This window comes from Gracilinanus agilis, chromosome 2, assembly GCF_016433145.1.
Source record: "Gracilinanus agilis isolate LMUSP501 chromosome 2, AgileGrace, whole genome shotgun sequence".
In the NCBI taxonomy this organism is placed as follows: Eukaryota; Metazoa; Chordata; class Mammalia; order Didelphimorphia; family Didelphidae; genus Gracilinanus; species Gracilinanus agilis.
In genome coordinates, this window is record NC_058131.1 from 390,421,888 (window position 1) to 390,449,435 (window position 27,548).

At 38.8% G+C, this 27,548-nt stretch overlaps 2 protein-coding genes across 2 annotated transcripts in view; one reads left to right on the forward strand and one right to left on the reverse strand.

The window, feature by feature from the left end:
- The window catches only part of LOC123235598 (proton-coupled amino acid transporter 1-like), an 80,047-nt gene extending 75,348 nt beyond the window's left edge, over nucleotides 1-4,699 (forward strand). Inside the window, 2 exon segments of the mRNA XM_044661785.1 lie at nucleotides 1,034-1,203; nucleotides 4,428-4,699. Of these exon segments, the coding sequence (XP_044517720.1) occupies nucleotides 1,034-1,203; nucleotides 4,428-4,699 (442 nt within the window).
- Nucleotides 4,700-16,904: 12,205 nt separating this feature from the next.
- GM2A (GM2 ganglioside activator) overlaps nucleotides 16,905-27,548 on the reverse strand; it is an 18,031-nt gene continuing 7,387 nt past the window's right edge. Inside the window, exons 2-4 of the mRNA XM_044661787.1 lie at nucleotides 25,176-25,328; nucleotides 19,006-19,191; nucleotides 16,905-17,990 (exon numbers count right to left, since the gene is read on the reverse strand). Coding sequence (XP_044517722.1) covers nucleotides 17,787-17,990; nucleotides 19,006-19,191; nucleotides 25,176-25,328 — 543 coding nt within the window. The 3' untranslated portion in view covers nucleotides 16,905-17,786. The remainder of the gene's footprint in view (nucleotides 17,991-19,005; nucleotides 19,192-25,175; nucleotides 25,329-27,548) is intronic.

The window sequence follows — 27,548 nt, forward strand, 5'->3', positions numbered from 1 at the left end:
TAAATTCTTGAGGGAAAAAAAGGGAGCATGATCTGGGATCCAGTAGGAAAAATGGTCACCATGATCTAGATTGAGTGATAAATGTTAATGGTATTAACTTCCAAGGAAGAAATTACTGAATGATAGTGGCACAGGAAGAACCTGGAACTAGAAGTGAGGCACAGAATAGAGAGAATTATCTAACTCCCTGCATTCCTCCTGCTCTTATTCCTAGCCCTGCCCCATCCTGGAACCATCTAGCAGGAAAAAACCTAAGCCTTCTTACATGTGACTAACTTTTAGATATATATGATCATTATCCCCTGAGTATTCTCTTCTTATTCCAGTTCCTATATTTCGTTGTTTTGTGACACATTCATTTTCAATCACCTTCCCTTTGTGGTCAGTTTGCCTGCTGATGCCTTCTCAAACTGTGATGTTCAGAACCAGAATCAGAATTCCATTTGTCATCTGATCAGGGTTGGGCAGTAGGACTAGCCTCTCCCTTGGTTGGGTCATTCTTAATGTTCATCCTTTGTTTTTTGAAGAGGACCAATGACATCATGGGGTGCTGTTTTGACTTGGGACATTAGACTTCCATTGATTCAGCCTTAAGACTAGAATCCAGGGTTGGGTTAAGGGTAGAGCAGGGGAGGTAGGTGGTTTGGTGAACCAACTGAGAGCCAGACCTAGAGATGGAAGGTCCTCAGTTCAAATCTGGCCTCATATTCTTCCTAGCTGTGTGATCCTGGGCAAGTCACGTAAGTTCAATTGCCTACTCCTTACCACTCTTCTTGGAATCAATGCTTTGATAGAAGTTAAAGGTTAAAAAAAAGACTAGAAGCCAGGTCCCCTAACTCCTGATTCACTTAGATGCCTGAAACCCACTTCTTTCCATTTTCCCAAAATTATAAATGATACTAATAATCCCACCGATTCTACACAAACTCTTCTTGCCACATGAACCAATCCAGTCACATTAGGGCTAAAGGATTATGCTAAAATCTTCAGAGGATATTCTGAGATAACCTGACAATCTGGATTCTGTCTTTAGGTTATATCAGTCTGTCAAGCTACTCTACTCCATTGGAATTTTTTTCACCTATGCCCTGCAGTTCTATGTCCCTACAAAGATCATCATCCCTATTGTCATCTCCTGGGTACCAGAACAATGGGAATTATTGGTTGACTTGTCTGTTCGTGCCCTCATGGTCTGTATTACATGTGAGTAGAAAGCAGAATGCATTTTTAAGGCATTTATGGTGAGTATTAGTTTCTTCATCTGTAAAATGAGAGGGCTAGACTATATTCTACAAAGTCCCTCCTCTCACTGACATTCTGTGTCCTGTAATCCAAGATCCCTTTCAGCTTTAACATTCTATAGTTTTGATAATTGTGTGAAGACTGGAGAAGAAAGGAGAGTGGCAGTGTGACCACCTAGGACAGTTATGGGTAAACTATGGTCCGTGGGCCAGATGCAGCCCCCTGAAATGTTCTATCCTGACACATGACATTATTCCTAATCTGACGAATACAATGAGTAGGATGCAGTACAATGAAAATTCGAAAGAGTTGCCTTAGAAAGAGACTGACAGATGAGCATTTCCTTTCCTTTGGCCCCTTTTTTAAAAAGTTTGCCCATCACTGACCTAGGAAGTTATTACAATAGTCTATGGAAGGGGGACAGAAACCTAACCTATAGTTTGGTAAGGTTTGAAGGGAGAGAATTGAATACAAGCAAGAAATTTGTGGAGGGAGAATTGACATGATTTAGCAGTTGAATAGATGTAGAGGGTGAGAGAGAAGGAAGAGCCATAGATGACTCTTAAGTTATGACAAGGTCCACAAAAATAGTTTGGAGAAATAAATGGGTTTAAGTAGAAAAATGAATTCCGTTCTGGATCTATTGAGTTTGAGATGTCTGTGTGAAGTACAGCTAGAGAAGCCTAGTTCTCCATTTGGCAGTACTAAAATTCAGAAGGTAAAGTAGGGATGGACATAAAGATTTGGTATTCATCTCTGCCTAAAGATAAAAGAGTGCAGGGGAAGCTAAGTGTCTCAGCAGATAGAATCAGGCCTAGAGACAGGAGGTTCTGGGTTCAAATGTGACTTCAGACACTTCCTAGCTGAGTGATCATGGGCAAGTCACTTAATCCCAAATACATAGCCCTTACCACCCTTCTGCCTTAGATCCAATACTTAGTATTAATTCTAAGATAGAAGGTGGTAAAGGTTTAAAAAAAGTTAAAAGAATGTAGCAAGCAAAAAAAGAAATATGATCAGGACAGAGCCTTGGAAGGGAGGCATACTTAGATGATGGCAGGCAGATGATGATCCAGCATAGGACACTGACAAGGAGCAAGCAGATGTGTAGATAGAGGAAGAGTGGGCACTGTCATGAGAGACAAAGAAGAGGGTTTGGGGAGGAGTTGATCACTAGTATCAAAAGTGGCAAAGAGGTCAGAGGATGAGGATTGAGAAAAGGTCATCCAATTCAGTCAAGGAAATCTTTAAGATTAAAAAGTAGTTTCAGCTGAGTGGTAAGATTAAAAATGATTACAAGAAGCTGAGGAGTATAAGTAGTAAGGAAATCAAGGAATTTAGCAGTGAAAGGCAAGAAAGATCTAGTATGATAGCTTGATATATTGGTAGAGTTGAGTGAAATTTTTATTTTAAGTCCAGGAAGACATGGCATATTTATAAGCACTAGGGAAAGAACTAATAGATGGGGGGAGATGGAGAGCAAAGGTAATGGGGGCAGTTAGTTGGCTTAGTGGATTGAAAGCCAGACCTAAAAACTGAAGGACCTGGGTTCAAATCTAAACCCAGGCTTCCTAGTTATATGACCCTGAGCAAGTTACTTAAATACTATTGCCTAGCCCTTACCACTGTTCTGCCTTAGAATCAATGCACAGTATCGATTCCAAGACAGAATAGTTTAGAGAATAAAATTTAAATTTAAAAAAAAGAAGAAGAAAGTAAAGGTAGTGAGGGGCAGCTAGGTAGCACAATGGATAGAGTCAGGTCTGGAGTCAAGAGGACTTGGGTACAATTCTGGCCTCATCCATTTCCTAGTTATGTGACTCTGGGCAGGTCACTTAACCACAATTGCCTAGCCCTTGCCACTCTTCTTTCTTAGAACTGATACTAAGACAGAAGGTGAGGATCTAAAAAAAAGAAAGAAAGAAAGTAGCAGTAGTGACATTTTTGCAATTTGAACTGAATGTTTATAGTGTGCATTATAAAGATCTTTTGTTGTCTGGGAGGAGTTGAGACTCATTTGCCTCTTCTCTGTTTTTCACTTGCCTCTCCCTTGGAGTTGGGCAAGTAAGAAGGATGTCTTTAGACTCATCTATTTAGCTCTTAATTGGTAGAGGACAATCAGTACAATGGATTATGTGGTCCCCTTATCCATAAAGAAATTAAATATTTAGAATTATGAACCCACTCTGGGCTTGTCAGAGACTGATAAGCCTTAAATGGGCAAGAAATGAGAGAAGAAATGTGATCTCTTCCAACATTTAACTATAGGCTAATCTAACTTGGGAGCTCATAGCTCAGAGGCTATAAGGGTTGGAGGTGGATCTTGGAACATAAACCATAAAACACCAGATCTGCAGAACTTCTTAAACCAGTTTGAAAGTGCTGAAAAGCATTTCAGAATATAGAATGCCAAAGCAAAGAGAAACCTGAGAAGCCATTGGATCTAATCCCTTTGTTTTACATATACAGTAAATGGGCAACACATAGATTCTGGTGGTTTAAGAGGATTGCAGAACTACCACCTTCAGATGGATCTTGAAGCAATTTAATTTTGATCCTCAGGCAAGTAGAACAAAGGGTACAGTCAAATCAACTTAATTCACCATGTGAAAATAATTCAAGTGAGCATAAATTCAATTGATTAAGAAAGGGATTTAGTTTCTTTAGTGGCTCACAGAACAATGTTATTTTCAGTGTTATTATCAATCACTCAACTCTTCTTGCTAACTGGTTGATTCTCTTAAAACAAGTTCATATGACTAATTTTTGTGGTCTCTTAACTTTGAAGTCCTGGACCAACACATTGATTGCTCCACCCTGCATTGAACTAAATGGCTAACACACTCTAGGAGTGCATTTATCTCTGCTGTGTTATTGAGGGAGTCTTTCCAGTAACAGTTCTCATCTGGATGTGTGGTCATTTTTTGTGGAATGAAATCCAAACAACCTCTCTTCCTGAATTAGGGCACTTATCTCTCTATTGAATGAGTCTAAATGTTCTGGGGTGGGAGTGGAAATGTTCATTTTCAATGGAAATTGAAACAGAAATGTGTGAGGAAGATTGCAATAGCCAATTTTTTATCACCCATTTCAATTCCAACTCTCAAATGATGATTGTGTCCTTTAGGTAGCAATTTCCTTTGGTAATAGCTCAATCCTGAACCCTTGTAATTTTCCTCTTACAGATATAGTTGCTATGCTGATCCCCCATATGGAGTTGGTCATTGCACTGTTGGGTTCTGCAAGTTGTACTGCCCTGGCTCTGATCATCCCACCACTCCTGGAGATCTGTACCTATTACTTGGATGGCATAAGCTCTTTCACCATTATTAAGGATTTATTTATTAGTACTGTGGGAATTCTTGGGTGTATAATGGGAACCTACCAATCCTTCTATGAACTAATTCACCTAAGCTTTTTCAGTTCTCCACAAAATTCCACCAGAGCCTTTGAGTAATTATCTACTTTTTAATTGAACATGTTTCTTCTCACCCCACATTCCTATATTGTGTTTTTAAATTGTTATTATACACACCTCACTCTTGTTTTTTTGCTGTGTCACTGATTTTTCCTGTCCTAGATCAAGCTTAAATCCTGGGCTCTAGATGCTACCAAAATAATCTGGAAGTATGAAGCCAAGAATGCCTATTGACTTAAGGGGGGCGCATCTATGTTCTCCCACTCTGAGGATAATTACAGTTGGCATATAAAAGCAGAGATTTAGTTATACTCTAGATAACATTCTGGATGGGTGTTCCCTTTTAGTGAGGCTACAGAGCTAGTTGTCCTGACAGAAAGGAAAAAAAGAACCAGACGAGTCTTTATGTCTTTGGTCAGAGCAAGTGTGGATCAGAAGATGAGAATGGGGGTGTTTTCTGGATGACTTTCCTCAAGCAACTGTATTTCTAATATGTATGCCCTTCAAAAAAGTCTTGGACTTAGCAGTACCAGATATTAAACTATACTATAAAGCAGCAGTCATCAAAACAAATGTGGTACTGGCTAAGAGACAGAAGGGAGGATCAGTGGAATAGACTTGGGGTAAATGACATCAGCAAGACAGTGTATGATAAACCCAAAGAGCCCAACTTCTGGGACATGAATCCACTATTTGACAAAAACTGTTGGGAAAATTGGAAAACAATAAGGGAGATATTAGGTTTAGATCAACATCTCACATCTTACACCAAGATAAATTCAGAATGGGTGAATGACCTGAATATAAAGAAGGAAACTATAAGAAAATTAGCTGAACATAGAATAGTATACCTGTCAGATCTATGGGAAAGGGAAAATTTTTAAACCAAGCAAGAGTTAGAGAAAATTACAAAATGTAAATTAAATGGTTTTGATTATATTAAACTAAAAAGCTTTTGAACAAATAAAAACAATGTAGTCAAAATCAGAAGGAAAGCAACAAGTTGGGAAAAGATCTTTATAACAAAAAACTCTGACGGGGTCTAATTACTCAAATATACAAGGAGTTAAATCAATTGTATAAAAAAATCAAGCCATTCCCCAATTGATAAATGGGCAAGAGACATGAATAGGCAATTTTCAGGTAAAGAAATCAAAAGTACCAATAAGCACATGAGAAAGTGTTCTAAATCTCTAATAATTAGAGAAATGTAAATCAAAACAACTCTGAGGTATCACCTCACACCTAACGGATTGGCTAAAATGAAAAAAGGGGAGAGTAATGAATGCTGGAGGGGATGTGGCAAAATTGGGACATTAATGCATTGCTGGTGGAGTTGTGAACTGATCCAACCATTCTGGCTGGCAATTTGGAACTATGCTCAAAGGGCTATAAAAGAATGCCTGCCCCTTTGATCCAGCCATACCATTGTTGGGTTTGTACCCCAAAGAGATCATAGATAAACAGACTTGTATGAAAATATTTATAGCTGCACTTTTTGTGGTGGCAAAAAACTGGAAAAGGAGGGTATGTCCTTCAATTGGGGAATGGCTGAACAAACTGTGGTATATGCTGGTGATGGAATACTATTGTGCTCAAAGGAATAATAAACTGGAGGAATTCCATGTGAACTGGAAAGACCCTCAGGAATTGATGCAGAGCGAAAGGAGCAAAGCCAGAAGAACACTGTACACAGAGATTGATACACTGTGGTAAAATAGAATGTAATGGACTTCTGTACCAGCAGCAATGCAATGACACAGGACAGTTATGAGGAACTTATGGTAAAGAACGCTACCCACATTCAGAGGAAGAACTGCAGGAGAGGAAACATAGAAGAAAAACAACTGCTTGAACGCATGGGTTGAGGCGGACATGATTGGGGATGTAGACCTGAAACTATCACACTAATGCAACTATCAACAATTTGGAAATGGGTCTTGATCAATGACACATGTTAAAACCAGTGGAAATGCGCATCGGCTATGGGTGGGTGGGAGAGGTCAAGGGGTGAAGGGGAAAGTAGGAGCATGAATCATGTAACCATGTTAAAAATGAATATTAATAAATGTTAAAAAAAAAGTCTTGGACTGTGCTGAGGTGGCGCCCAATCAACATGGATTTATTGCTTATTGTGGAGCCAAGATGGCAGAGTAGCAAGTATATTGATCCTCCACCCTTCCCCCCTCCTCCAAATAGATCTAGGAACTTTACCAGACTAATCCTAATGAGGAAGTTTAAACAAAAATAGTTCCAGCGAGAAATTTTTTCTAGCCCAACTTGGCATAGGAAGATGAGATCTATGGGCCCTGGGGAAGGATCCTGGCCAGAAAGAATGCTCTGAGCAAAACACTCCAGCCCAAGGTAGAGGCTGTGTGCCAGGAAATAGGAGATTCCAAGCCTATTTCAGGGTACCATGACAGGAAATGGCAGCTTTGTTGCACACTACACAGTGCCAGGTCACATCTAAGGTATACTAAGGAGAGCACAAATCCCATCCTTACACTTGGAATCGCATTCTGGGATGAAGGGGAATCATAAGCCCTGGATGGTATGTCAAAAGAGGGGTAAGTTCAGAAACAGCAGCACATCTCAGACTCTTAAAAAACAGAGCATAAATCCTAAACCAAAAGGGATGCTGCAGTTCTGTCACTCAGAAATAACAAAGTTTCCCAGCTGATTAATAATGACTGAATCTAGCTCAGTCTACTGTTACTTGGTCCCAAACCCAGATCAAAAACTTGCAGAACTCAGGCCAGGTTAGATTAAAGGAGATGTTAGGCCTAAACAAAATAAACTTTAAGGATGTACAAAATTACTTAAAGCCTACTGAAGTGGCAAAGAATGGGAATCAGGGTGCCCATAAATTGGGGAAACAAGTTATGGTACATATATGTGAAAAAATACTAACATGTAAGAAGTTAATCAGAACACCAGGAAAGAACATATAGTGCATACTGATGCAAACAGAACTAATGATAATAATTTGGGAAAGGTAAGAAGCTCTGAAAGATTTGGGAATTCTGACCAACCATAATTCTAGTCTAATAATGAAACACTTTATCTAATTCTTGATGGAGGTGTAGGACTTGGCAGAATAAAACAGTTTTGGGATATAACCAATGTCTAAATTTGTTTGACTATAGTTCCAGTTTTTTCTTTCATTCTCACTTGAGACAACAGAAGAAGAAATAGAGATAGAATAAGCAGATTTTTGCTGAATGAAAAAAAAAAATTTAAGCATTAGTAAATGCTTTAAATGTATTGCCAGCCATTGTGCTATGCAATGGGGACACAGAGATAGACAAAAACAATTATTGGTCTCAAGGAGTGTATGTTCTAATGTGGAGACGTGCCAATGTCCAAATAGCTTTGTTTGTCCTTAGTTTTGAAGAGGACCAATGACATCCTGACAGTGGTAACTTGATTGCAAAGTCATCTCTCATCCAGAATCATTGGAAGTCCAGTGTCAAGACAAAAGTCAGGATGACTGGTAATAGGCTGGGATGCAATGGATGACCTTGGCATTTTCAATGTCTAACCAAGCTCTAGGTCTAGCCTGCTTCCAAGCTGCATTAATGGCCTTTGGGAACAAATCGTTCTCATCCCCAGTTTCCCACACTTTAGCTTCTTGGAGCCACAGGTGAGGATTAGAGTATATGGGCCTTTCAAGGAGGTCTAGCACCCCTGAGATGATGGCTTACCGAGCTCTTTTTTAGGGTTGCTCATCTACTTTTGATGTCCACCTTTCACCCAACAAAATATATTCAGCATAGATAAGAAGTCATTTGGTGGGGAGCAAGGTAGCTCAGTGGATTGAGAGTCAGTACCAGAGATGGGAAGTATTGGGTTCATATCTGACCACAGACACTTCCTAGGTGGGTAACCTTGGGCCAGTCACTTTAACCCTATTTGCCTAGCCTTTACCATTCTTCTACCTTGGAACCAATTATTATTATTGTATTAATTCTAAGTATTAATTCTAAGATGGAAGGTAAGGGTTAAAAAAAAGTGTCATCTTGGAGGGAAAGGCATTAGCAACTAGGGGACCAGAAATGTTTCCTGTAAAAAATAGGATCAAGCTGAGTCCTGAAGGAAGCCAAGGTATATCATAAGAAGTAAAGGTGAAGAGCTAAGTGGGGGAAGGGGGAAGTAGTTCTTAAACCTGGGGTTCGTTGACTCTGACCTATATTTCAATATAATTGGTTTTCTTTGTAACTATGTATTTTATTTCATACATTTTAAGAAAAGAGATCCATAAGGCTTCACCAGACTGACAAAGGGGCCTAGTACACAAAAATGATCAAGAATCTCTTAAAGCAAAGTACTCTGGACATGGCTTGTAGAGCCACACTTATCTACTTCCTTCTGCTTATATCCCCCTACAGCCTCAACAAAAAAAAAAGAGAAAACAGAACAAAACAAAAAGAAGGGCTTAACAAGAGACGCTCCAGCCCCATGACTTTTTCCTCTTTGCTTACTTTACAAGCACCTATCCTCTATCTTGCAATGACAAAGACCCAGACTAACACACCTCCCTGACCAACAGGGGCCATGTGACTTTGTTCATTGAACTCTGCATTTATAGGCCTATTAGCATATTCCAAAAATATCTTATGGTTTGAGAAATGGGAAAGAGGTTATTTCTCATCTGACTTAGGAGCCAAAGATTCATTCTGATTCAGTGATCCAACCAATACAAAGTTGTTAATATTAGAAATTCCTTATTAATGAATCACTGACTCCATAAGTCATAACTTCCCTTAATATTCTATTTCATCAGTAGTCTTGAAGTGGTGAGACCGGATCAGGTAATTTAAGAGAGATCTTTTTTCTTTTCCTCATCCACAAGACTGAAGTTGAGCAAGGTAGTTTTAATTTTCCATGTTCATGGTCTTTGAACTATAGTATCGTAAATTTAGGGCTAGAAGGAACTTTAGAGGTCATTTGATCCAAACTCTTTTCTTCTAAAGATATTTTATTTTATCAATTTCATGTAATAACAATTTCCCACATAATTTTTCTGAAGTTATATGATCCAAATTGACTTCCTCACTTTCCCCAGAGACAGTGAACAATTTAATTTGTATTATCATGCAAAACATTTCCATATTGTTCATTTTTCTAAGAGAATAATCATTAAACCAAAACCCCAAAATAAAAATCCAAATAAACTAAAGTGAAAATTAGTATGCTTTGATCTGCATCTGACTCCAACAGTTCTTTATCTGGAGGTGGATAGCATTCTTTGTCATAAGTCTTTCAGAATTATCCTGGATCATCGTATTGCTGACAGTAGCTAAGTCACAGTTGGTCATTCCACAGTATTGCTGTTACTGAGTATAATATTCTCCTGATTCTGCTGATTTCACTCTGCATCAGTTCATGTAGGTCTTTCCAGTTCTTTCTGAAATAATCCTGTTCATTTCTTATAGCACAATAGTATTCCATCACCACCATATCATTTGTTCAGCAATTCCCTGATTGATAGATTCCCCTTAATTTCCAATTCTTTGCTGCTACAAAAAGGGTTGCTATAAATATTTTTGTACAAGTAGGTCCTCCCCACCCTTTTTAAAGTCTCTTTGAGATACAAACCTAGTAGTGGTATTACTGAATCAAAGGGGTTGCATTGCTTTATAGCCTTTCAGGCATAGTTTCAAATTGCCCTCCAGAATGCTGAATCAGTTCACAGCTCCACCAAAAATGCATTAGTGTCTCCATTTTGACACGTCCCCTCCAACATCACTTTCCTTTACTTCACATTAAATAGGCCAATATGATAGGTGTGAAGTGGTACCTCAAAGTTGTTTTAATTTGTATTTCTCTAATCAAGAGTAAATTAGAACATTTTTTCATGTGATATGATTCTTTTTTCTGAGGACTGCTTGTTTATAGCCTTTAACCCTTTATCAATTGGGGAATGACTTGTATTTTTATAAATTTGACTTAGTTCTCTATATATTTGAGAAATGAGACCTTTATCAGAGAAATTTGTCATAGAAATTTTCCCCCAGCAACCTGTTTCCCTTATAGTCTTGGTTACATTGATTTTGTTTATATAAAACCTTTTTAATAGCCAAAATTATTCATTTTACATCTTGTAATGTTCTCTATCTCTTGTTTGGTAAAAAATTCTTTCCTTCTGCATAGATCTGCTAGGAAAATTATCCTATGTTCCCCTAATTTACCTTTATGTCTAAATCTTATACCCATTTTGAACTCATCTTAGTATAGGGTGTGAGGATAATGGTCTATACCCAGTTTCTGCCATACTGTTTTCTAGTTTTTCACAGCAGTTTTTGTCAAGTAGTGTGAGTTCTTATCTCAAAAGCTGGGATCTTTGGGTTTATCATACACTAGATTGCTAAAACCATTATTATGGGTAATATTGATCTTACTACAGGGTATAGACATTGATAGCTGATTGATACTAATCAGATGGTAAATATAGGCTAAAGCTGTCAGGGCATCTACATTGAAGGCGGAGGATGAACTGGCTGGACACAGCTTAATCCAACACATTTATAATTAACTATAGGATAGGCAGGGACAGAATAAAGGAGATAGAAATAAAGCAGGAAATATCTTACCCTATTACTAATATTTCTAACTAAAACCCAGAACCCAAACTGCCCCTCATAGGATATCTTCTTTGTCTACTAAAGTAGACACTACACTTTCATACACTAACTACAGATGTATTTCTATCTTATTAGCCTATTCCAAAATTATGAACTTCAATTTATATTAACTCCCTAAAATATCTATGAAATCCACAAGCTGCCTCAGTTAACTGTCAATTGTGACTGTTAGAGAGATCCCTAGCCTGTCTGACTCCCAGCAGAGAGCAAGACACTTGTGCTGTTCCATTAAGAGGAAACCATATTTGAGCCCCCTCCTGGCAGCTTATCTCTCTCTGGGAGAAAAGCTCTCAATCTCAAACAACTTTCTTCAGCTTCACAGATGTTCAACCAATTTCTCAAAATTAACTCTCACAGATATCACTAACAGATAGTCAAAGAGAAAAATCTCCAGCAACCTCCTCAAATGAGAGAGTTCAAGAGAGAGTCCTGAGTTCTGTAGCTGCCTTCCCAACATGCAAATCTTAAAGAGCCCACAATGATTTTTCCCCCTGGTTTTGTCTTAAAAAGGACAGGGTAAAAATCCTTGCTCTAGTTTTGAAATCTACTTCTAATTAGACTAGATATCTAATCAGCAACTAATTATAATAAACACCACTTACCCATATCTATTACATTGATCCACTCTTCTATTTCTTAGCCAGTACCAGATGATTATAGTATAATATGAGATCTGGTTCTGCCAAGCCACCATCATTCACATTTTTTTTTCATTCATTCTCTTGATATTTTTGCTCTTTTGTTCTTCCAGATGAATTATTTGATACTTTGGAAGGGCACTGAATAAGTAAATTAATTTAGGAAGAATTGTCATTTTTATTATATTAACTCTGCCTACCCATGAGCAATTAATTTTTTTCCAATTGTTTAGATATATTTGTGTGAAGTGTTTTGTAATTGTGTTCATTTAATTGCTGATTGTCTAAGCAAGTAGATTCCCAAGTTTTTTATATTTTGACTAGTTATTTTAAATGGAATTTCTCCTAACTTTTGCTCCTAGACTTTGTTGGCGATCTATAGAAATGCTGATGATTTATGTGGGCTTATTTTGTATCCTAAAACTTTGCTAAAGTTATTATTTCAACTAATTTTTAGTTGACTTTCTAGGATTCTCTAAGTACTTTTATAACATCATATAATCTGCAAAGAGTGATAGTTTAATTTCCTCATGGCCCTCTTAAACTCCCTCAAATTCTCTTTTCTTATTGGTAAATCTAGCATTTATAATACAACATTGGATAATAGTGGTGATAATGAGTATCCTTGCTTCACTCCTGATCTTATTGGGAAGGCTTCTAACTTATCCTTATTGTGGATGATGCTTGCTAAAGGTTTTAGGTAGAAACTACTTTTCATTTTAAGGAATCACCCATTTATTCCTCTGCTCTCTAGTGTTTTTAACCAGTATAGGTATTGCATTTTGTCTAAGGCTTATTCTGCATCTGTTGAGATAATCATGTAATTTCTATTAGTTTAGTTATTGATATGGTCAACTATGCTGATAGTTTTCCTCATATTAAACTAGCCTTGTATTCCTGGTATAAATCCAACCTGGTCATAGTGAATGATCCTTGTAATATATTACTGTAGTCTCTTTACTAGTGTTTTGCATCAATATTCACTAAGGATATTGCTCTGTAATTTTATTTGTTTTGGGGTCTTCTTGTGCCATAAAAAGAACTTGTTAGGACTCCTTTGCCTATTTTGCCAAACACTGTATAATAATTAATTGTACTTTAAATGCTTGATGGAATTCACTTGTAAATCCATCTGAACCTGTGGATTTTTTCTTAGGGTGTTCTTGGATGGCTTGTTCAATCCAAACTCTTTATTGTACAAATGAGCAAGGTGAGGCAGAAAGAGGAACTGATTTCCCTCATTTACTGTAATTACTGGCACAGCCAGGACTCGAATATCAGTAAAGTTTTAGACTATTAAATTGGCCAAAATTTTAAGATTAACTTGGAGAGATAATATCTGCTATTAAATCTTGGTAATCAGAGAATTGATAAAATTTATAAAGAGCTTACTTCAGAGCCAGAGTGACCTGGATTCAAGATTCAAGTCTCATCTCATAGCAGCTGGGTGACTAATAAGTCACAACCTATCTGTGCTTACAATTAACTCTAAAATGATTACAAATAGAAATTACTCAACTTCATCAACAGGAGTTTCCACACCATGATATTCCCAAACCAAGTTACAGATCCTACTCCCTCAATTTTTAAAAAACCCTTACCTGCTCTCTTAGTATTAATTCTGACAAGTCAAGGGCTAGGCAAATGGAGTTAAAATGACCGGCCCAAGGTCAACCAACTAGGAAGTGTCTGAGGGCATATTTGAACCCAGGTCCTCCCAACTCAAGGTCTGGCACTTTATCCATTGTGCCACCAACTCCTCCCCTCCCCCAATTTTTTCTTTAAGCAAAATTCACAATAGGAGATGTCACTTAGGAATAATTAGATTCTCACTTTTAAATCGAATAATTCACTGGAGACATTAAGTAAACTGATATCTTTGTGAGAACATTGGAATGTGGACTGGTAGTAACTTACTGGTGAGTTATTTTCATCTTGTGGGTCTTCAAGTAAAGCAAGGAAGATACTGTCCATGTGAGGGAAAGGGGTGGAAGTCAGTGTGTTCAAATAGAAAGAAGAGGGGCTTAGGAGTGAGAACATATTTGCCACTGAATTATAGCATGACTTTGGAGAAGTCCTTTCCCAACTCCTCTGGCCTTCATTTTGCCCATCTGTAAAATGGAGCTGGATGCCTTTCTAAGACCTCAAGTTTTTCTCTTGTAGTTTTATGCTGAATGTGTTGAGCAATAGTGGGAAAGGCAGTGAAAGGGGGAATCCAGAAGATGGCGACAGTGAGCCAGATTAAGCAGGTTAGTCAGCAGGGAAGCTGAAGCAGACAAGGGGTGACACACTTAGTCATGTAGGAGCAAGTGCTAAAGGAGACTGAGTTACAACAGAAGCTAAGATAAAGGGGAATCAGTAGATGAGCATGTGCTGTACGACTGCACCTTGGTTTAGCAAAACCCAGTGCTGGCTCTTCTCTGCAACCAGACTGAGAATCCATGAAAAGATAGATCTTCTATCCACCACCACAGAAGGAACTAAAAATCTGAATGCAGATTGAAGTAGCCCATTCTTGGCTTTATTTCCTCCATGTTTTTTTTTCCTTGTGTAAGCAATGTGTCTTCTTTTACAACACGACAGACATGGAAATAATGTATTGTGTGATAGTACATGTCCCCTATCATATTACCTGCTGTCTCAGGGCGAGGGAAGGAAAAAGAAGGAGGGAGAAGATGGAACATAAGATGTCAAAAAAATGTTTTTAATTGTTACAGGTGAAAAAAAAAGAAGAAAGATCTTGCCTCCTGTATGCCCAGAGAATTAGTACTCAAGAACTAATTGATTGGTTGGTTAATGAGCCAGGATTGGGCTGCAAAATATGAAATATAAGGCTGGTATTCAAATTTAAAGAGTTACACAACCAGGCCCATTCATAAAATCACAGAATCACAGAATCACAGAGCTGAGATATCTGAAGTTATCTAGCTCAAATTTTAACTGAAAGGAATATACAAATAACCTGGGTAGTGTGGTCCTGGATGGGAAGAATTTGGGCTCTGGACTCAAAAGACTGGGGTTCCAATCCTACCTGACACTTTCCCAGTTGACCTTAGGGAAGGCACTTAACCTCCCTGAGCACCCAGTTCCTCCCCCTCTCTCTCAAATGCCATTGAGACACTGGCTCCATGCTGCAGAATTTTACTTGGTCCCAAACATCCAGCTTGGGCTTAAGGTGCAAAAGCTTGCCAAGGGTTGCAACCTAGAAGCACCTGTGCTGCAAAGCTCCAAATTGCTGGTGCTGGGCCAGAGAACTAAGAAATAGAGGGAGTGGAATAGATTACTAAAACAGGACCCCCTTCATGTGAGGAACTGTGCAGCATGACACCACATCTGAAGGAAGGAGCACAGCATCCAGCTGGGAACATTTCTGACCATAAGTCAGTTGGGGCAGAGACCTATACAGATGAACCACGAAGTGCCCAGTATGGGAGGAGTCTTTGGAGCTTTGACATTCAGTCCCCAAGGAAAGCACAGGAATCAGGAACTGGGTGATAAAATTAGTGGGTAGAGGTTGGGAGAGATTGAAAGGACTAAATGACTTTAGGAACAAATCTTAAAGACCCTGAACATAAACAGATTAATAGGAAAAATAGCAACAGAAGGAAATATGGCCTCCAGATCTAATAAATGAGTTCAGTCATCTATGAATAAATATTGCAAAATGAAAGAAAATGATCAAAAACATAATAAAACAGAAGACCCTGTGGAATGAGAACATGAACCTCAATGTTTTTTTTTTCAGTGCTTTAAGAGAAATAAATATAAGAGCAGACAGAATTAGTGTCCCTCACAACAAAAATAATGAGCAGCACAAAAAAAAAAAAAAAAAAAAAACTTGAATCTACAAAGGCAAACCTGACTAAATAAACAAAGAATAGACAGAGAATGAAAAGACAGCCTAGGAGAAACAAGCAACAAAAGAAAATATGCACATTATGCAAGCAAAACATACAGATCTTGAAGACAACCAAAGGATCAAACCAAGGGTCTCTCAGAATAACAGGATAGAACAAAAAACCTTAACACTGTAATGAAGACAATAATGGCAACTAACCAGAACTTCTAACACAGAAAACAAAATTCCAATTGAAACAATTCACAGAGTTCCTCCAGAAAAACAAAAGCCAACAGGGGCAGCTGGGTGGCTCAGTAGATTGAGAGCCAGGTCTAGAGAAATCTGGAGGTTCTAGATTCAAATTTGGCCTCAGACACTTCCTAGCTGTGTGACCCTGGGCAAGTCACTTAGCCCCCATTGCCTAGCCTTTATCACTCTTCTGCCTTAGAACCAATACACATTATTGATTTTAAGATATAAGGTAAGGATTTAAAGGGGAAAAAAGAATACAGAGAAGAGACCAGGAGATTATGGGAGTCATAAATCAGAGAATAAGGGTCTAGAGTAAAGAGAAAAGAGAAGACTGATAATGAGTGAGAGAAATCTTATTTGGAAAGCAGGATAAAAAAATGAAATAAAGCTATTAGGACTAGCTGAAGGGGAGGAGAAGAATAAGGAATGTATTTGACTGAAAGGAAAAAAGAGGAAGACGAAATACATAACTAGATAAAACAGGATAAGAACAAAAACAAAGCCCTAAAGAGAAAAGAGGGGTCCAGGGGGGAGTGAATAAGAGTCAATGGGAATAGGGGAAAAAAATTAAAAGTAAAATAACTGAAAGAACTTAATATAATGTGTTTATAGCAAAAGAGACACTAGGCTAACTTCAGGGGCAGCAGTTACTCTTGCTGGGGGGTGAAGGATTAGCTCCTTGAAGCTGCATGGTATTTTCCTCAGGGTAGCAGCCCCCTGGCCATTCAAGTGAGGAAGACAAGAGCTGTTTAGTTGAGATAGGCTAGGAGTGGGACCTGAAGAAAAAGCAGTCATCCAGAATTCTTAGAGGAACAAATGCAAAAAAGCTAACTTTAACCAGTTAAATATATATATATGTGGGGATACAAGAATTGTAGAAGAGTAAATAGAAATTTATTTTAGTCCCGTCTTAATTTACAATGAACCCCTAGTCTTGAGATCACCCACATAGAAGTGGAGCAGTAGGACTGACCCACCTCAGACTCCAGCTTCCCCCCAACCCCATATCCCTATCCCTTAAAAGGGCATATGGTGGACTGCAGGGTTTGCCTCCTTAGCTGAAGGGATTTGGCAAATGTTCCAGAAAATTGACATCATTTCAGGGCAACTTGAGCTATGATGGGTTTGGTCCATGCACGGGGCCTGGAGCCTGGAGCCTGACACCCAGGCCATTGGCTCCACAGTTAGAAAAGAAAGTCACTTGGATAGTCACTGATAACAGGACTTCCTAGCTGGATTACCAACTCAGACACTTTAAAATGAGTAGGGTAGCTGTCCAGGAAGATGAGCCCTGGGAACCCCTCCTTAAGGGGTCTGCAGAAAAAATATATAAAGCTCTTCATAAGCTATCTAAATATTAGTTTTAAAATATTAATTATTAGCTACTTTTAAAAATCCTCTGCTAAATTAAGAAATAATGCCATGAGGAAGGTGCTTCTGCACACTAAAAAATAGGTCAGTTCTTTGAATTGGTTTCCCCATGGGAGAAAAATCCTGGAACCTGCTTCCACTTAGCCACTCATAGACCCTAGGAAGAAGAGGGAGAGGCCTGAGCTGTGTGGGAAGACAAAAGAACAGAGAGGCAGCTGTCCTGGGAATAAAGAAATCAGGGAGGCCCAACACAGGTGGCTAGAGTGGGACTTTTGTTCTAAGCAGAGATCCCTGGCAGAGAGCCAGTAGCTCAGCAATAAAATCATTCCCCAGGAGGAAGGATGGGCAACCAAGAAGTCCTTGGGAATGGTGGGAAGGGAAGGTCAGCCTCGATGGTCACTCTTTCCAGGTATGGGTCGTGATGCCTCCTTGAGGGTGATCATGATCTTGAAACAGCCTAGGCGTGTATTTCGAAGTGTGGTTCCATTGCTTAGAACAATGTGAGCTCGGTAGGTGCCACTGCTGAGAGAAGGGGGCAGCTTCAAGGGGGGTATTTGGAAGACAGTCTTAGGCAGGGAGTAGGTACCCTGTGGAGAGATAAAGGAGGATCAAGAATCAGGGAGGGAATTTTTCTTTGTCTTTCTAAAGGTTCTCTCTCCCTGAAAGCTTTAGCACAATAGACTCTCTCCTCCTAACTCCCCAGGATCACAGGCAGACATGGAAAATATTTCTCTATAATGCTAACATGCACACACACAACCAGAGGCACATTTGAGGGTTTCCTGTCAATGATGGCCCACTTCCCTTAGCCACTACATTTTTCTTTCACTTCTTTCTAGGCTTCCCTTTTCTTGAGTCCCCAAGATTATTTGCCCTGATAAGGCCCTAGAAAAAGAGGACAGCAAACAGTAGTTTTCAGAATTCTCACTGAACCTTAGGAGGTCAACAGACCTCAAATTAGAAAACTCTCTTAAGCTATCCCCATAGAACCTGCCATGCTCAATGTCTCACCCATCATTCTCTTTTCCAGGCCCCATGCACTGCTTGCAATTGGAACCCATGTTTCCTTCCAAGCTAGGATGGGATAATTTAGGGAAATCTCCTTAGTTTCCTTAGTGGTTCCTGAATTCCCATAGAGTACAGGTGGCCCCTAGGACATTTGAGATCGGTTATGCTAGCTTAGACACTCACAGGTAGTAAAAGAGCAAATAGGAACTAGAATGGCCCAGGCCTGAGAACCACCCAACATTCCCTTCTCCTATCAGCCATGCAAAATGACCTTCCCAGTGACTTACCTTCTTCTTTTTAAAAAATTAATTAATTTATAATATTTTCCCATGGTTATATGATTCATGTTCTTTCTTTCCCCTTTTATCTCCCCTCTCCCAGAACCGATGAGCAATTCCACTGGGTTATACATGCATCATTGTTCAAAACCTATTTCCCTATTATTAATATTTGCAATAGAGTGATCTTTTAAAGCCAAAAACACCAATCATAAACCCATCAAACCATGTAGTCAATCATGTTTTTCTTCCACGTTTCTACTCCCACAGTTCTTTCTCTGGATGTGGAGAGTGTTCCTTCTCATACAGGACTTACCTTCTTAAAGGGGCAGTGGCAGGGCAGACCATAGGTATGGAAAGGCTCAGGGCAGGGCACTCCAGGTGGAATGAAGTAGTCAATTGTCTCACATACATCTTTATAGATGCAGCTTCCCATCTTTTTATAACAGGGAAGTTGGAACCAGATTCCCGGAGCCACTTCTTTCTCCATTACTACCACTCCCTGTTAAGGGGAAAAAATATAGTGTAGGAAAAGATTAAGGCCTTGAAGTGGACAGAACCCATCCACTTGATCCTCATAACAACTTTAAGAGAGTAGGTGTCTTTCATCTTCACTTTACAGATGATGAAAGATGAGGATCAGAGGTTTAGTGACTTGCCCAAGGTCACACAGTATCAGGAATTAGAAATAGGAACCCATCTCTGAGGCCAGGACTCTCTTAACAAATACAAATAAAGATTAACAGAAAATGTTGAGCAAACATAAATGTATAGAGTATTTTCCTCTTAACTTCTAGTTTGAATAGAAACACTCTAAACATGTGGTCTGCTGGGTCCATGGTTGGCCACAGAAGTTATTATTACTGTGTACTCATCGAGTCTTTTGGTGGATTATGGCAAAATTAATCTTCAAAATAGCATAAAGACCTTGTATAATTAGAATTTGAACCCCAGGACTGTAAGTCCCAGCATTCCCCTTTCGTTCTCATTTACATCCTTATGTTTTGGAGATAAAGTTTGTGTGTGACCCTGCCCCTTTCTCTTTTTTCCCATGAAAGTAGCTAGGAAAACTTTTCTTTACTCAGGCTTTACTTTTGTCCTTTTATTTCTTCTACTTGGAGTTAATTGGATATTAATTTAAATATCACAACCTGCACTAAGGCAGAAAACAATGAGAAAAAAATTAATTTCTTCTTTAGTGCCTAGTTCACTTCTTCAGTGCCTAATATTTTCCCCCCTGTGTTTTCTAGCCATCCCAATCTCTCTTACTCTCCCAGATTCTTAACTTCTAGCCTCAGATGCCTTCTCCTGAGAGGGGAGACATTATTTGGCTTACTTAGTATAATAGAAACTTTAGAAAACCTCTTATGGAGAGAAAAGGAGGTCTATAATACAATCAACAGCTAGAATGGTTGGGAGGAAGAGAAGGTGGAGGAACAGCAGCTAGCATTTATATAGATAGAGCCTATACTAAGTGTGCCAGACACTGGCTAAGTGCTTTACAAGAGGCCAGATTCTAGTTTGCTGAAATTTAATAGGAATAAATATAAAATCCTATACCAGAGATAATAAATATATCTCCACTATACAAGTATAGAACAGGGTAAAAGATGGCTAGGCAGCAGTTTATGTTAAAATGATGAGATTTTAGCAGGCAGTAATAGATCAGCAGTGTGATAGGGCAGCTCCACCCAACCACCCCAAAAAAACTGTGCACAATTTTAGACTCCATAATTAAAAACATGTTTTCTAGTAGCTGAGTGGATAAAGAGCCAGGCCTGGAGCTGTGAGGTCCTGAGTTCAAATCTAACCTTAAACACTTCCTAAGAAGACCTTGGACAAGTCACTTAATCCCTATTGCCTAGACCAATGGTAGGCAACCTTTTTGGCTGTGAGAGCCATAAATGCCTGTGGAAGGAGGAGGATGGAGGCGGAAGGCACTGGAATATGGGGTGGGGGCTGAAGGGCCCCCTGGGGCACATCCTGGGGCTCTGCCCAGACTGGCCAGTAGGGAGATGGAGCCAGATATGGCTCAAGAGCCATACGTTGCCGACCCCTGGCCTAGACCCTACTGCTCTGCCTTGAAACCAAAACTTAGTATCGATTCTAAGACAGAAGGCAATGGTTAAAAAAAAGAAGATGATGATCAAGGGCTAGATAAACAGAGTTAAGTGACTTACCCAGGATCACACAGCTAAGAAGTGTCTGTGGCCAGATTTGAATTCATATCCTTTCAGCTCCAGACCTCATACTCAATACACTGTGCTACCTAGTTACCCCATTTTTCTTATTTTCCTTTTTTTTTTTTTTTTTTTTTTTTGCAAACAGGATTAAATGACTTCATCAGGATCACATACCTAGTAAGTATCTGAGTCCAGATTTAAAGTCAAGTAGATGAGTCTTCCTGACTCCAGGCCCTGCAATCTATTCACTGTACCACCTAGCTAACAAGGTTATTCTGAAATTGAAAATATATCCCTTGTAGGGAACTGACATGGATTTATAACACCAAGGGCCATTCCTCAATAGATTAATGGCTAAAATATAGGAATAAATAATAATTCTCAAGAAAATAGTTGCAAGTCTGTTACTTACAACCCCATGAAAGAATATTTCTCACTAATAGTGAGAAAAACAAATCAAAATAAATAGGAGGTTCCACCTCAGCAAAGCCAAGAGCTAACTCTACTAAATAGTTAATTTTGGAAGAAAAACAGGAAAATTAGGCATACCAATACATTATTGGGAGTTTTGAACTAGTTCAATTATTCCAAATATCAATTTGTAATTATGCAATAAGTGATCAAACAATATATACTTCTTTAGTCTAGCAAACCCACTACTGTATGGCATATCTACATATACTCGAGAGACATCAAAGATAGAAACAAAGATATAATATGCACTAAAACTATTCATTTCATTCTTTGAGGTTGCAAAGAAAAGAAAAGAAAAAAGGCAAGAGGTACCTCTTAACTGGAGGGTAGGGAACTATGAGATACTATGAGAATGTGATAGAATATTATTTTGTACAATAAGTTATTTGGGAGAAACATATGGAAAGATTTGTATGAACTGATGCAGAGTAAATTAAACATAACCAGGACTTACGACAACAAAAATAAAATTTGAAATCACTAAGGGAAATCAAATTTTAAGTGAGAGAAAAACCAATGGAGGGAAAAATGAAGGTCCAAGAAAAGAGCTAATGAAATGTATACTCCTGCAAAAGCAAGAAAGCTGAAGACTAAATAAAAAATAGAATATGAATTGTCAGATATAGTATCTGTATCAGGTATTATTGCCTAATTGTTTTTTGTCACAAAGGGAATATGTGTAATGGGAAATGACTCATATAAAGATGGAAGGAATCAATTTTATTTTAAAATATTTTTTTAAAAGCTTAACTGAGAAGAACTTTAGAAAAAAATTGGTTTCTCCCTTCCCTGAGTTCCTAGAGTACATGGAATAAGAGTCATACAATCTTTTTTTTTTTTTTAAACCCTTATCTTCCATTTAGAATCAATACTATGTTTTGGTCCCCAGGCAGAAAAGTGGTAAGGACTGGGCAATGCGGGTTAAGTGACTAGCCCAGAGTGACATAGCTAGGCAGTATCTGATGTCACATTTAAACCCAGGACTGGCTCTCAATCCACTGAGACACTTAGTTGTCCCCCAAGAGTCATATAATCTTGCATTCATTCAAGTTCCTGGATGGGAACTTTAGGTGACCTAGAAGGGAAACCATCTAATGTAAAACCCTGTTTTTTTTTGTAGATGACAAAATTGAACCACAAGAGGGCCAGAGACACTGAATCCTAGAATCCTGGTCTCTCTCTGACTTCTATTTCACTTTCAATATACTAGCTAGACTATAAATTCCTTGAGGGTAAGGGATAGTGTTTCCTTATCTTGTGTTTCTTCCATTCCAACACACAGTTTCTCACTGGAAGTGTTCCATATAAAACCTGATGAGTATAGGACCCAGCGTCAGGAAACAGGTCTCACTCAAACTCCGCCTCTGACATTTACTAGGTATATGATGATCATGGGCAAACTATTTACCTTTCTCATCTGTTAAAATATGATAATACCTGTACTGCCGACACCACAGAATCTGAGGAATGTATTTTGCAAGCCTTAAAGCATGAACTAAAATGTTACTGTTATTTCCAGTTGATGAAAATAAACTTAAGGATAAAGAACTATATCCCAAGATGCTGTCAGAGCAATGTAATCATCCAGCTATGTCTCAAGGTCCCATCAATAAAATAATACCCCTGGAACTGACAGGCATGTCTGGTCTCTGAGTATCCCCAGTAAAATGCACCCCTAATTGGTTTTGTAACTCAGAATTACTAGAGATGGAAAAACCAGGGACCTCAAGCCTGAGGACAACTCAGAAAATTTAAATGCTTTCTAGGGAGTGGATTGATGAGTCAGGGCAGGTAAGACCAGCTCTCTGGCAGGCTAAGAGCCTGCTTGGGCTCTTTGCTCATACCAACCCTTGAGGTAGGTGACTCTAACATCCAGAGTCCTTGATAGACTCTATAGCTAAAAATTCATTTGATAGAGCCCTGGTGAGCCCTTTTAGAGGAATGCCCAGCTCTTGGGACATCTCTGTCACACAGAGAACAGAGAAATTAATAGAAGTCAACTAACACTAAGCAGGATGATTTCAGGAAAAGCTGGAAGGACCTACATGAACAGAATAGACTGAACAAGTGAACAGAACTGGGAGAACATTGTGTACGGTGGCAGCAATGTTGTACAATGGCCAATTGTGAAAGACTCGGTTGATCCCAATACAATCATCGGAGACAGTTCTGAAGGACTTATAACAAGAAATGGTTTCCACCTTCAGAGAAATAGCTAGTTGGAATGCAGATCAAAGCATACTGTTTTCCGTGTTAGTTTATTGGTATTTTTATTTGGGGGGTTTTGTTTTATATGAATATTCTCTTAGAGAAATGACTGGTATGGAAGTATATGTTTTGCATGATAATGCATGTATGGCCCAGATCAAAATACTTACCGTTTCTAGGAAGGGAGAGGGAAGAGAAGGAAGAAGACAATTTGGATTATATAACCTTAGAAAACTTATATGGAAATTATTATTACATGCAATTGAGAAAATATTTTTTAAATTTTAAAATAAAAAAAGAAGTAACAACTTTCTCTAATATTTTATGCCTATTCCTCAAAACAAACCTTAAGGGGAGGAACTAGTACAGGGGTGATAATAGATCATCAAAATACTGTTTTAAAGAGGCTACATTATACGTATTATTTTTAGTTCTGCTTAATTTGCTTTGTATTCGTTCACACAAATCTCTCTTTTCTCTGAATTCTTCATTCATAATGTCTTACTGTATGCAGATAAATATTACAGATGAGAAAATTGAGGCACAGATGACTTTAAAAAATAAAACCAATACTTGCCCAAGATCACATGATAGTGCTAAGGGTTCAAATCCAGATTCTATGAGTCTGAGTCTAGTATTTTTACCTCTCTACCATGGAAAGAGATAATGACATAGTCTTAGCAAATATCTAGCAATGGAACCAACATTCTTGACCACATTCTAAACCAATATTCCAGTCTCAGGTGGACTCTGTACATCAGTTTCCACAGCTAAAAAGAACACAGAACTAGGAATCAGGAGATTGGCTGCCCCAATTAACTACATTACCTCAAACTACTTCTTCGCTCAGATGATTATAGGCTTATAAATCTAGAGTTGGAAAGAATTTTAGGTCTTCTAGTCCAACACCCACGTATTACGGATGAGGGAAACAAGACTACAGAGTTTAAGTGGCTTGACCAAGGTTACAGAGATACTAAGTATCTGAGGCAGGATTTTAACTCAGGTCCTCTGATCACATAACTGGTTCTTCCTCCACTATACCACATCACTTCTTTGTAAAACAAAAATAACAACAATAATCGTAACATTTATTCTCCATGTTAAAGTTTACAAAGTGCTTTACAAATAATTCATTTGATTTGCACAATAACCATGGGAGGTAGGTATTGTTACTGTTCTTATTTTTAAAATAAAGAGTCAGGTAGGAGTTAAATGACTTGCCTAGAGTCAAACACTATAATAAAGGTCAGACATTAGATTTAAACTCTGGGTTTCCTGACACCAAATCTAGCATTCTCCCCACTACATCCTCTATAAAGTTCCATAAAATGGGCATAATAATCCCTGCCTTGCTATGTCTCCCCTGAGGTTTGAAGAGGATGAAATGAAATGATGGACGTGAGTATTACATATTTAAGTACAGGTGTGATTATTATTACATTAAATTGAATTTGGACTTTAGATATTGGCTAAGGTCCCTTCTCATTCTATAAGTAATTCCCTAGGGCTTCCCTGAAGAGGTCTATTTCCAAGTGTCCCTCATCCCAGCCTCTGGTGGTATCCTTTTGCCACCCTAACCCCTCCCTACACACCCCCACTCCCCACTCCCAGGGCTTACCTTTATAGGAGAGCTGAGGTGTACACCAGTCTTGCCCTCCATGCTAACAGTTATATTTCCAGGGATGTTGACAGGGACTGGTTTTACTGTCAAGCTTTTGATCACCATTGGATCTTGCCCATCATCACAGTTTTCCCATGAAAAATTACTGACCTAAGATATTTAGAGCATTGGGTGAAGAGGAAAGGAAGAAAATTATATAACAAATTACCAAAGATTTTTTGCTTAGTAGTTCCAATCAGTTATTTTCAATTAACCAACCACCTCTGAAACCAAATTCTACCCAGCATTCAGAACTTTTTATGATCTATACCAGTGATGCCAAACCTATGGCAAGGGTGCCAAAGATGGCACACAGAGTGTTCTCTGTGGGTACAGGGCTGCCCTCCCCACCCTACTCCAGAGTTCATTACTAGAAAGGCTGAGGGACTTGAGTGGAGCTGCTCCCCTCCCCCTCTCCACCTTGCCTGATGACACTTTTTCACATCTTCCACCCCTCTGCCCAGCAGCCAAAGGGAGCTCACAGGAGGAAAGTGGGTGGCTCACAGGCAGGAGAGCTGGAGGAGAGTAGAGTGCTCAGGTCACTCACCTTCCCCTCTCTATACTCACTGAGGACATCCCTCATTTCACCCCCACCCCTCCACCCAACAGCCCAATGGGAGCACTTTTTTCCCTTCAATGTATGGGGTAAAGGGGGGCAAGGGTGCACCTGGAACTCCATCTCTAAAAAGTTCACCATCACTGATCTATACCCTTTCTTTCACTCACATCTCAAATACAAGATTTTCTTATCTCTCAGATAAATACTATTTTATAACAGTTGGGCTAGACTCTTTACTGAACACATCAGGCTGTTTTCCACCTCCTCACTGTTGTTCAGACAGTTAACCTTCACTATCTATTCTTCAAGGCAGAGTTCAATTCCTCCCTTCCCAAAGAAGTCTTTCCTGATACCAATGTACCAGAGAGCATCTATTGAACCAGACTGCCACAGTTTAGTACTTGTTAAACAATAGTTACTTTGATTCAAAATTACTCTAAACATTACCACAAATTCCATTAAGCAGAAGAGGACTAGACCAGGTTGGATACCCTTTTTACTCCAAGTTCAAAATGGCTTTCTGGCAGACAAGAATAAAAACTAAATACATTAATAGTATTTATATTTTTTCTTCCATACTTATATACCTGAATTATTGTATTGAATGTCAGACCTGAAAAGAGTCTTAGAAATTCCATTAGAAGAAGAAAATGAGGCCCAGAAATGTATGATCCTGGTGCAGCTAGATGCCACAATAAATAAAGTGTCAGGCCTGGATTTGGGAAAATCTGGTTCAAATCTGGCCTGAGACGCTTCCTAACTGATCAAGTCACTTAACCCACTTGCATAGCCCTTACCACTCTTCTGCCTTGGAATTGATATGAAACATTGATTCTAAGGAAAGGGGAAGGTAAAAGAGAAAGAAAGAAAGAAAGAAAGAAAGAAAGAAAGAAAGAAAGAAAGAAAGAAAGAAAGAAAGAAACAAAACAAAATGATAAAAATAAAGAGGGAAAATTTGATACATTAATCATATTTCTATGTACGAGATATATAATCAGTTCTACTTTTAGGTTCTATATTTGGCAAAGAAATATCTCGGGGGCAGCTGGGTAGCTCAGTGGATTGAGAGTCAGGTCTAGAGATGGAGGTCCTAGGTTCAAATTTGGCCTCAGACACTTCCCAGTTGTGTGACCCTGGGCAAATCGCTTGACCCCTATTGCCTACCTTTAACACTCTTCTGCCTTGGAGCCAATAAACAGTATTGACTCCAAGATGGAAGGTGAAGGTTTTAAAAAAAAAGAAATATCTCTTTTCTGGCATCTTCAAATATTTTAGACACTATTTAATACATTACTCTTTGTTGTCCAAACATCCAAACAATCAACACAAATAATTGAGTCAAAGGTAGAATGGTTCTTAAGACCCTGGGCAAGTCATTTCATTTATATGTGCTTCTGATAACATCCTAGGTAATATTAACTAAATCACAAGTGCCTAGTGAGCTACCTTGTTGAAGAGAACTGAGTGTCCTAATGGAATCATTTATTTTTGAGGTATTTGTGCTCATAGAGAGACATTTTTCTTACATCCTCCACTGTTATGTCCCCATGATGTTGAGGTAACCCTGGCTCATGAAGGGGTCAAGAAGGAGAAATTCTGAACAGGGCCTACCTATTACAAAAGACAGCTATTTTGTAGGGAGGCTGTGATGGGCTAGGTGGCTATTGTCCATCATCTCTCAATGGATTGTAGCAATCAGGCCAAGAGGGGGAGAGAGAGAGAGAGAGAGAGAGAGAGAGAGAGAGAGAGAGAGAGAGAGAGAGAGAGAGAGA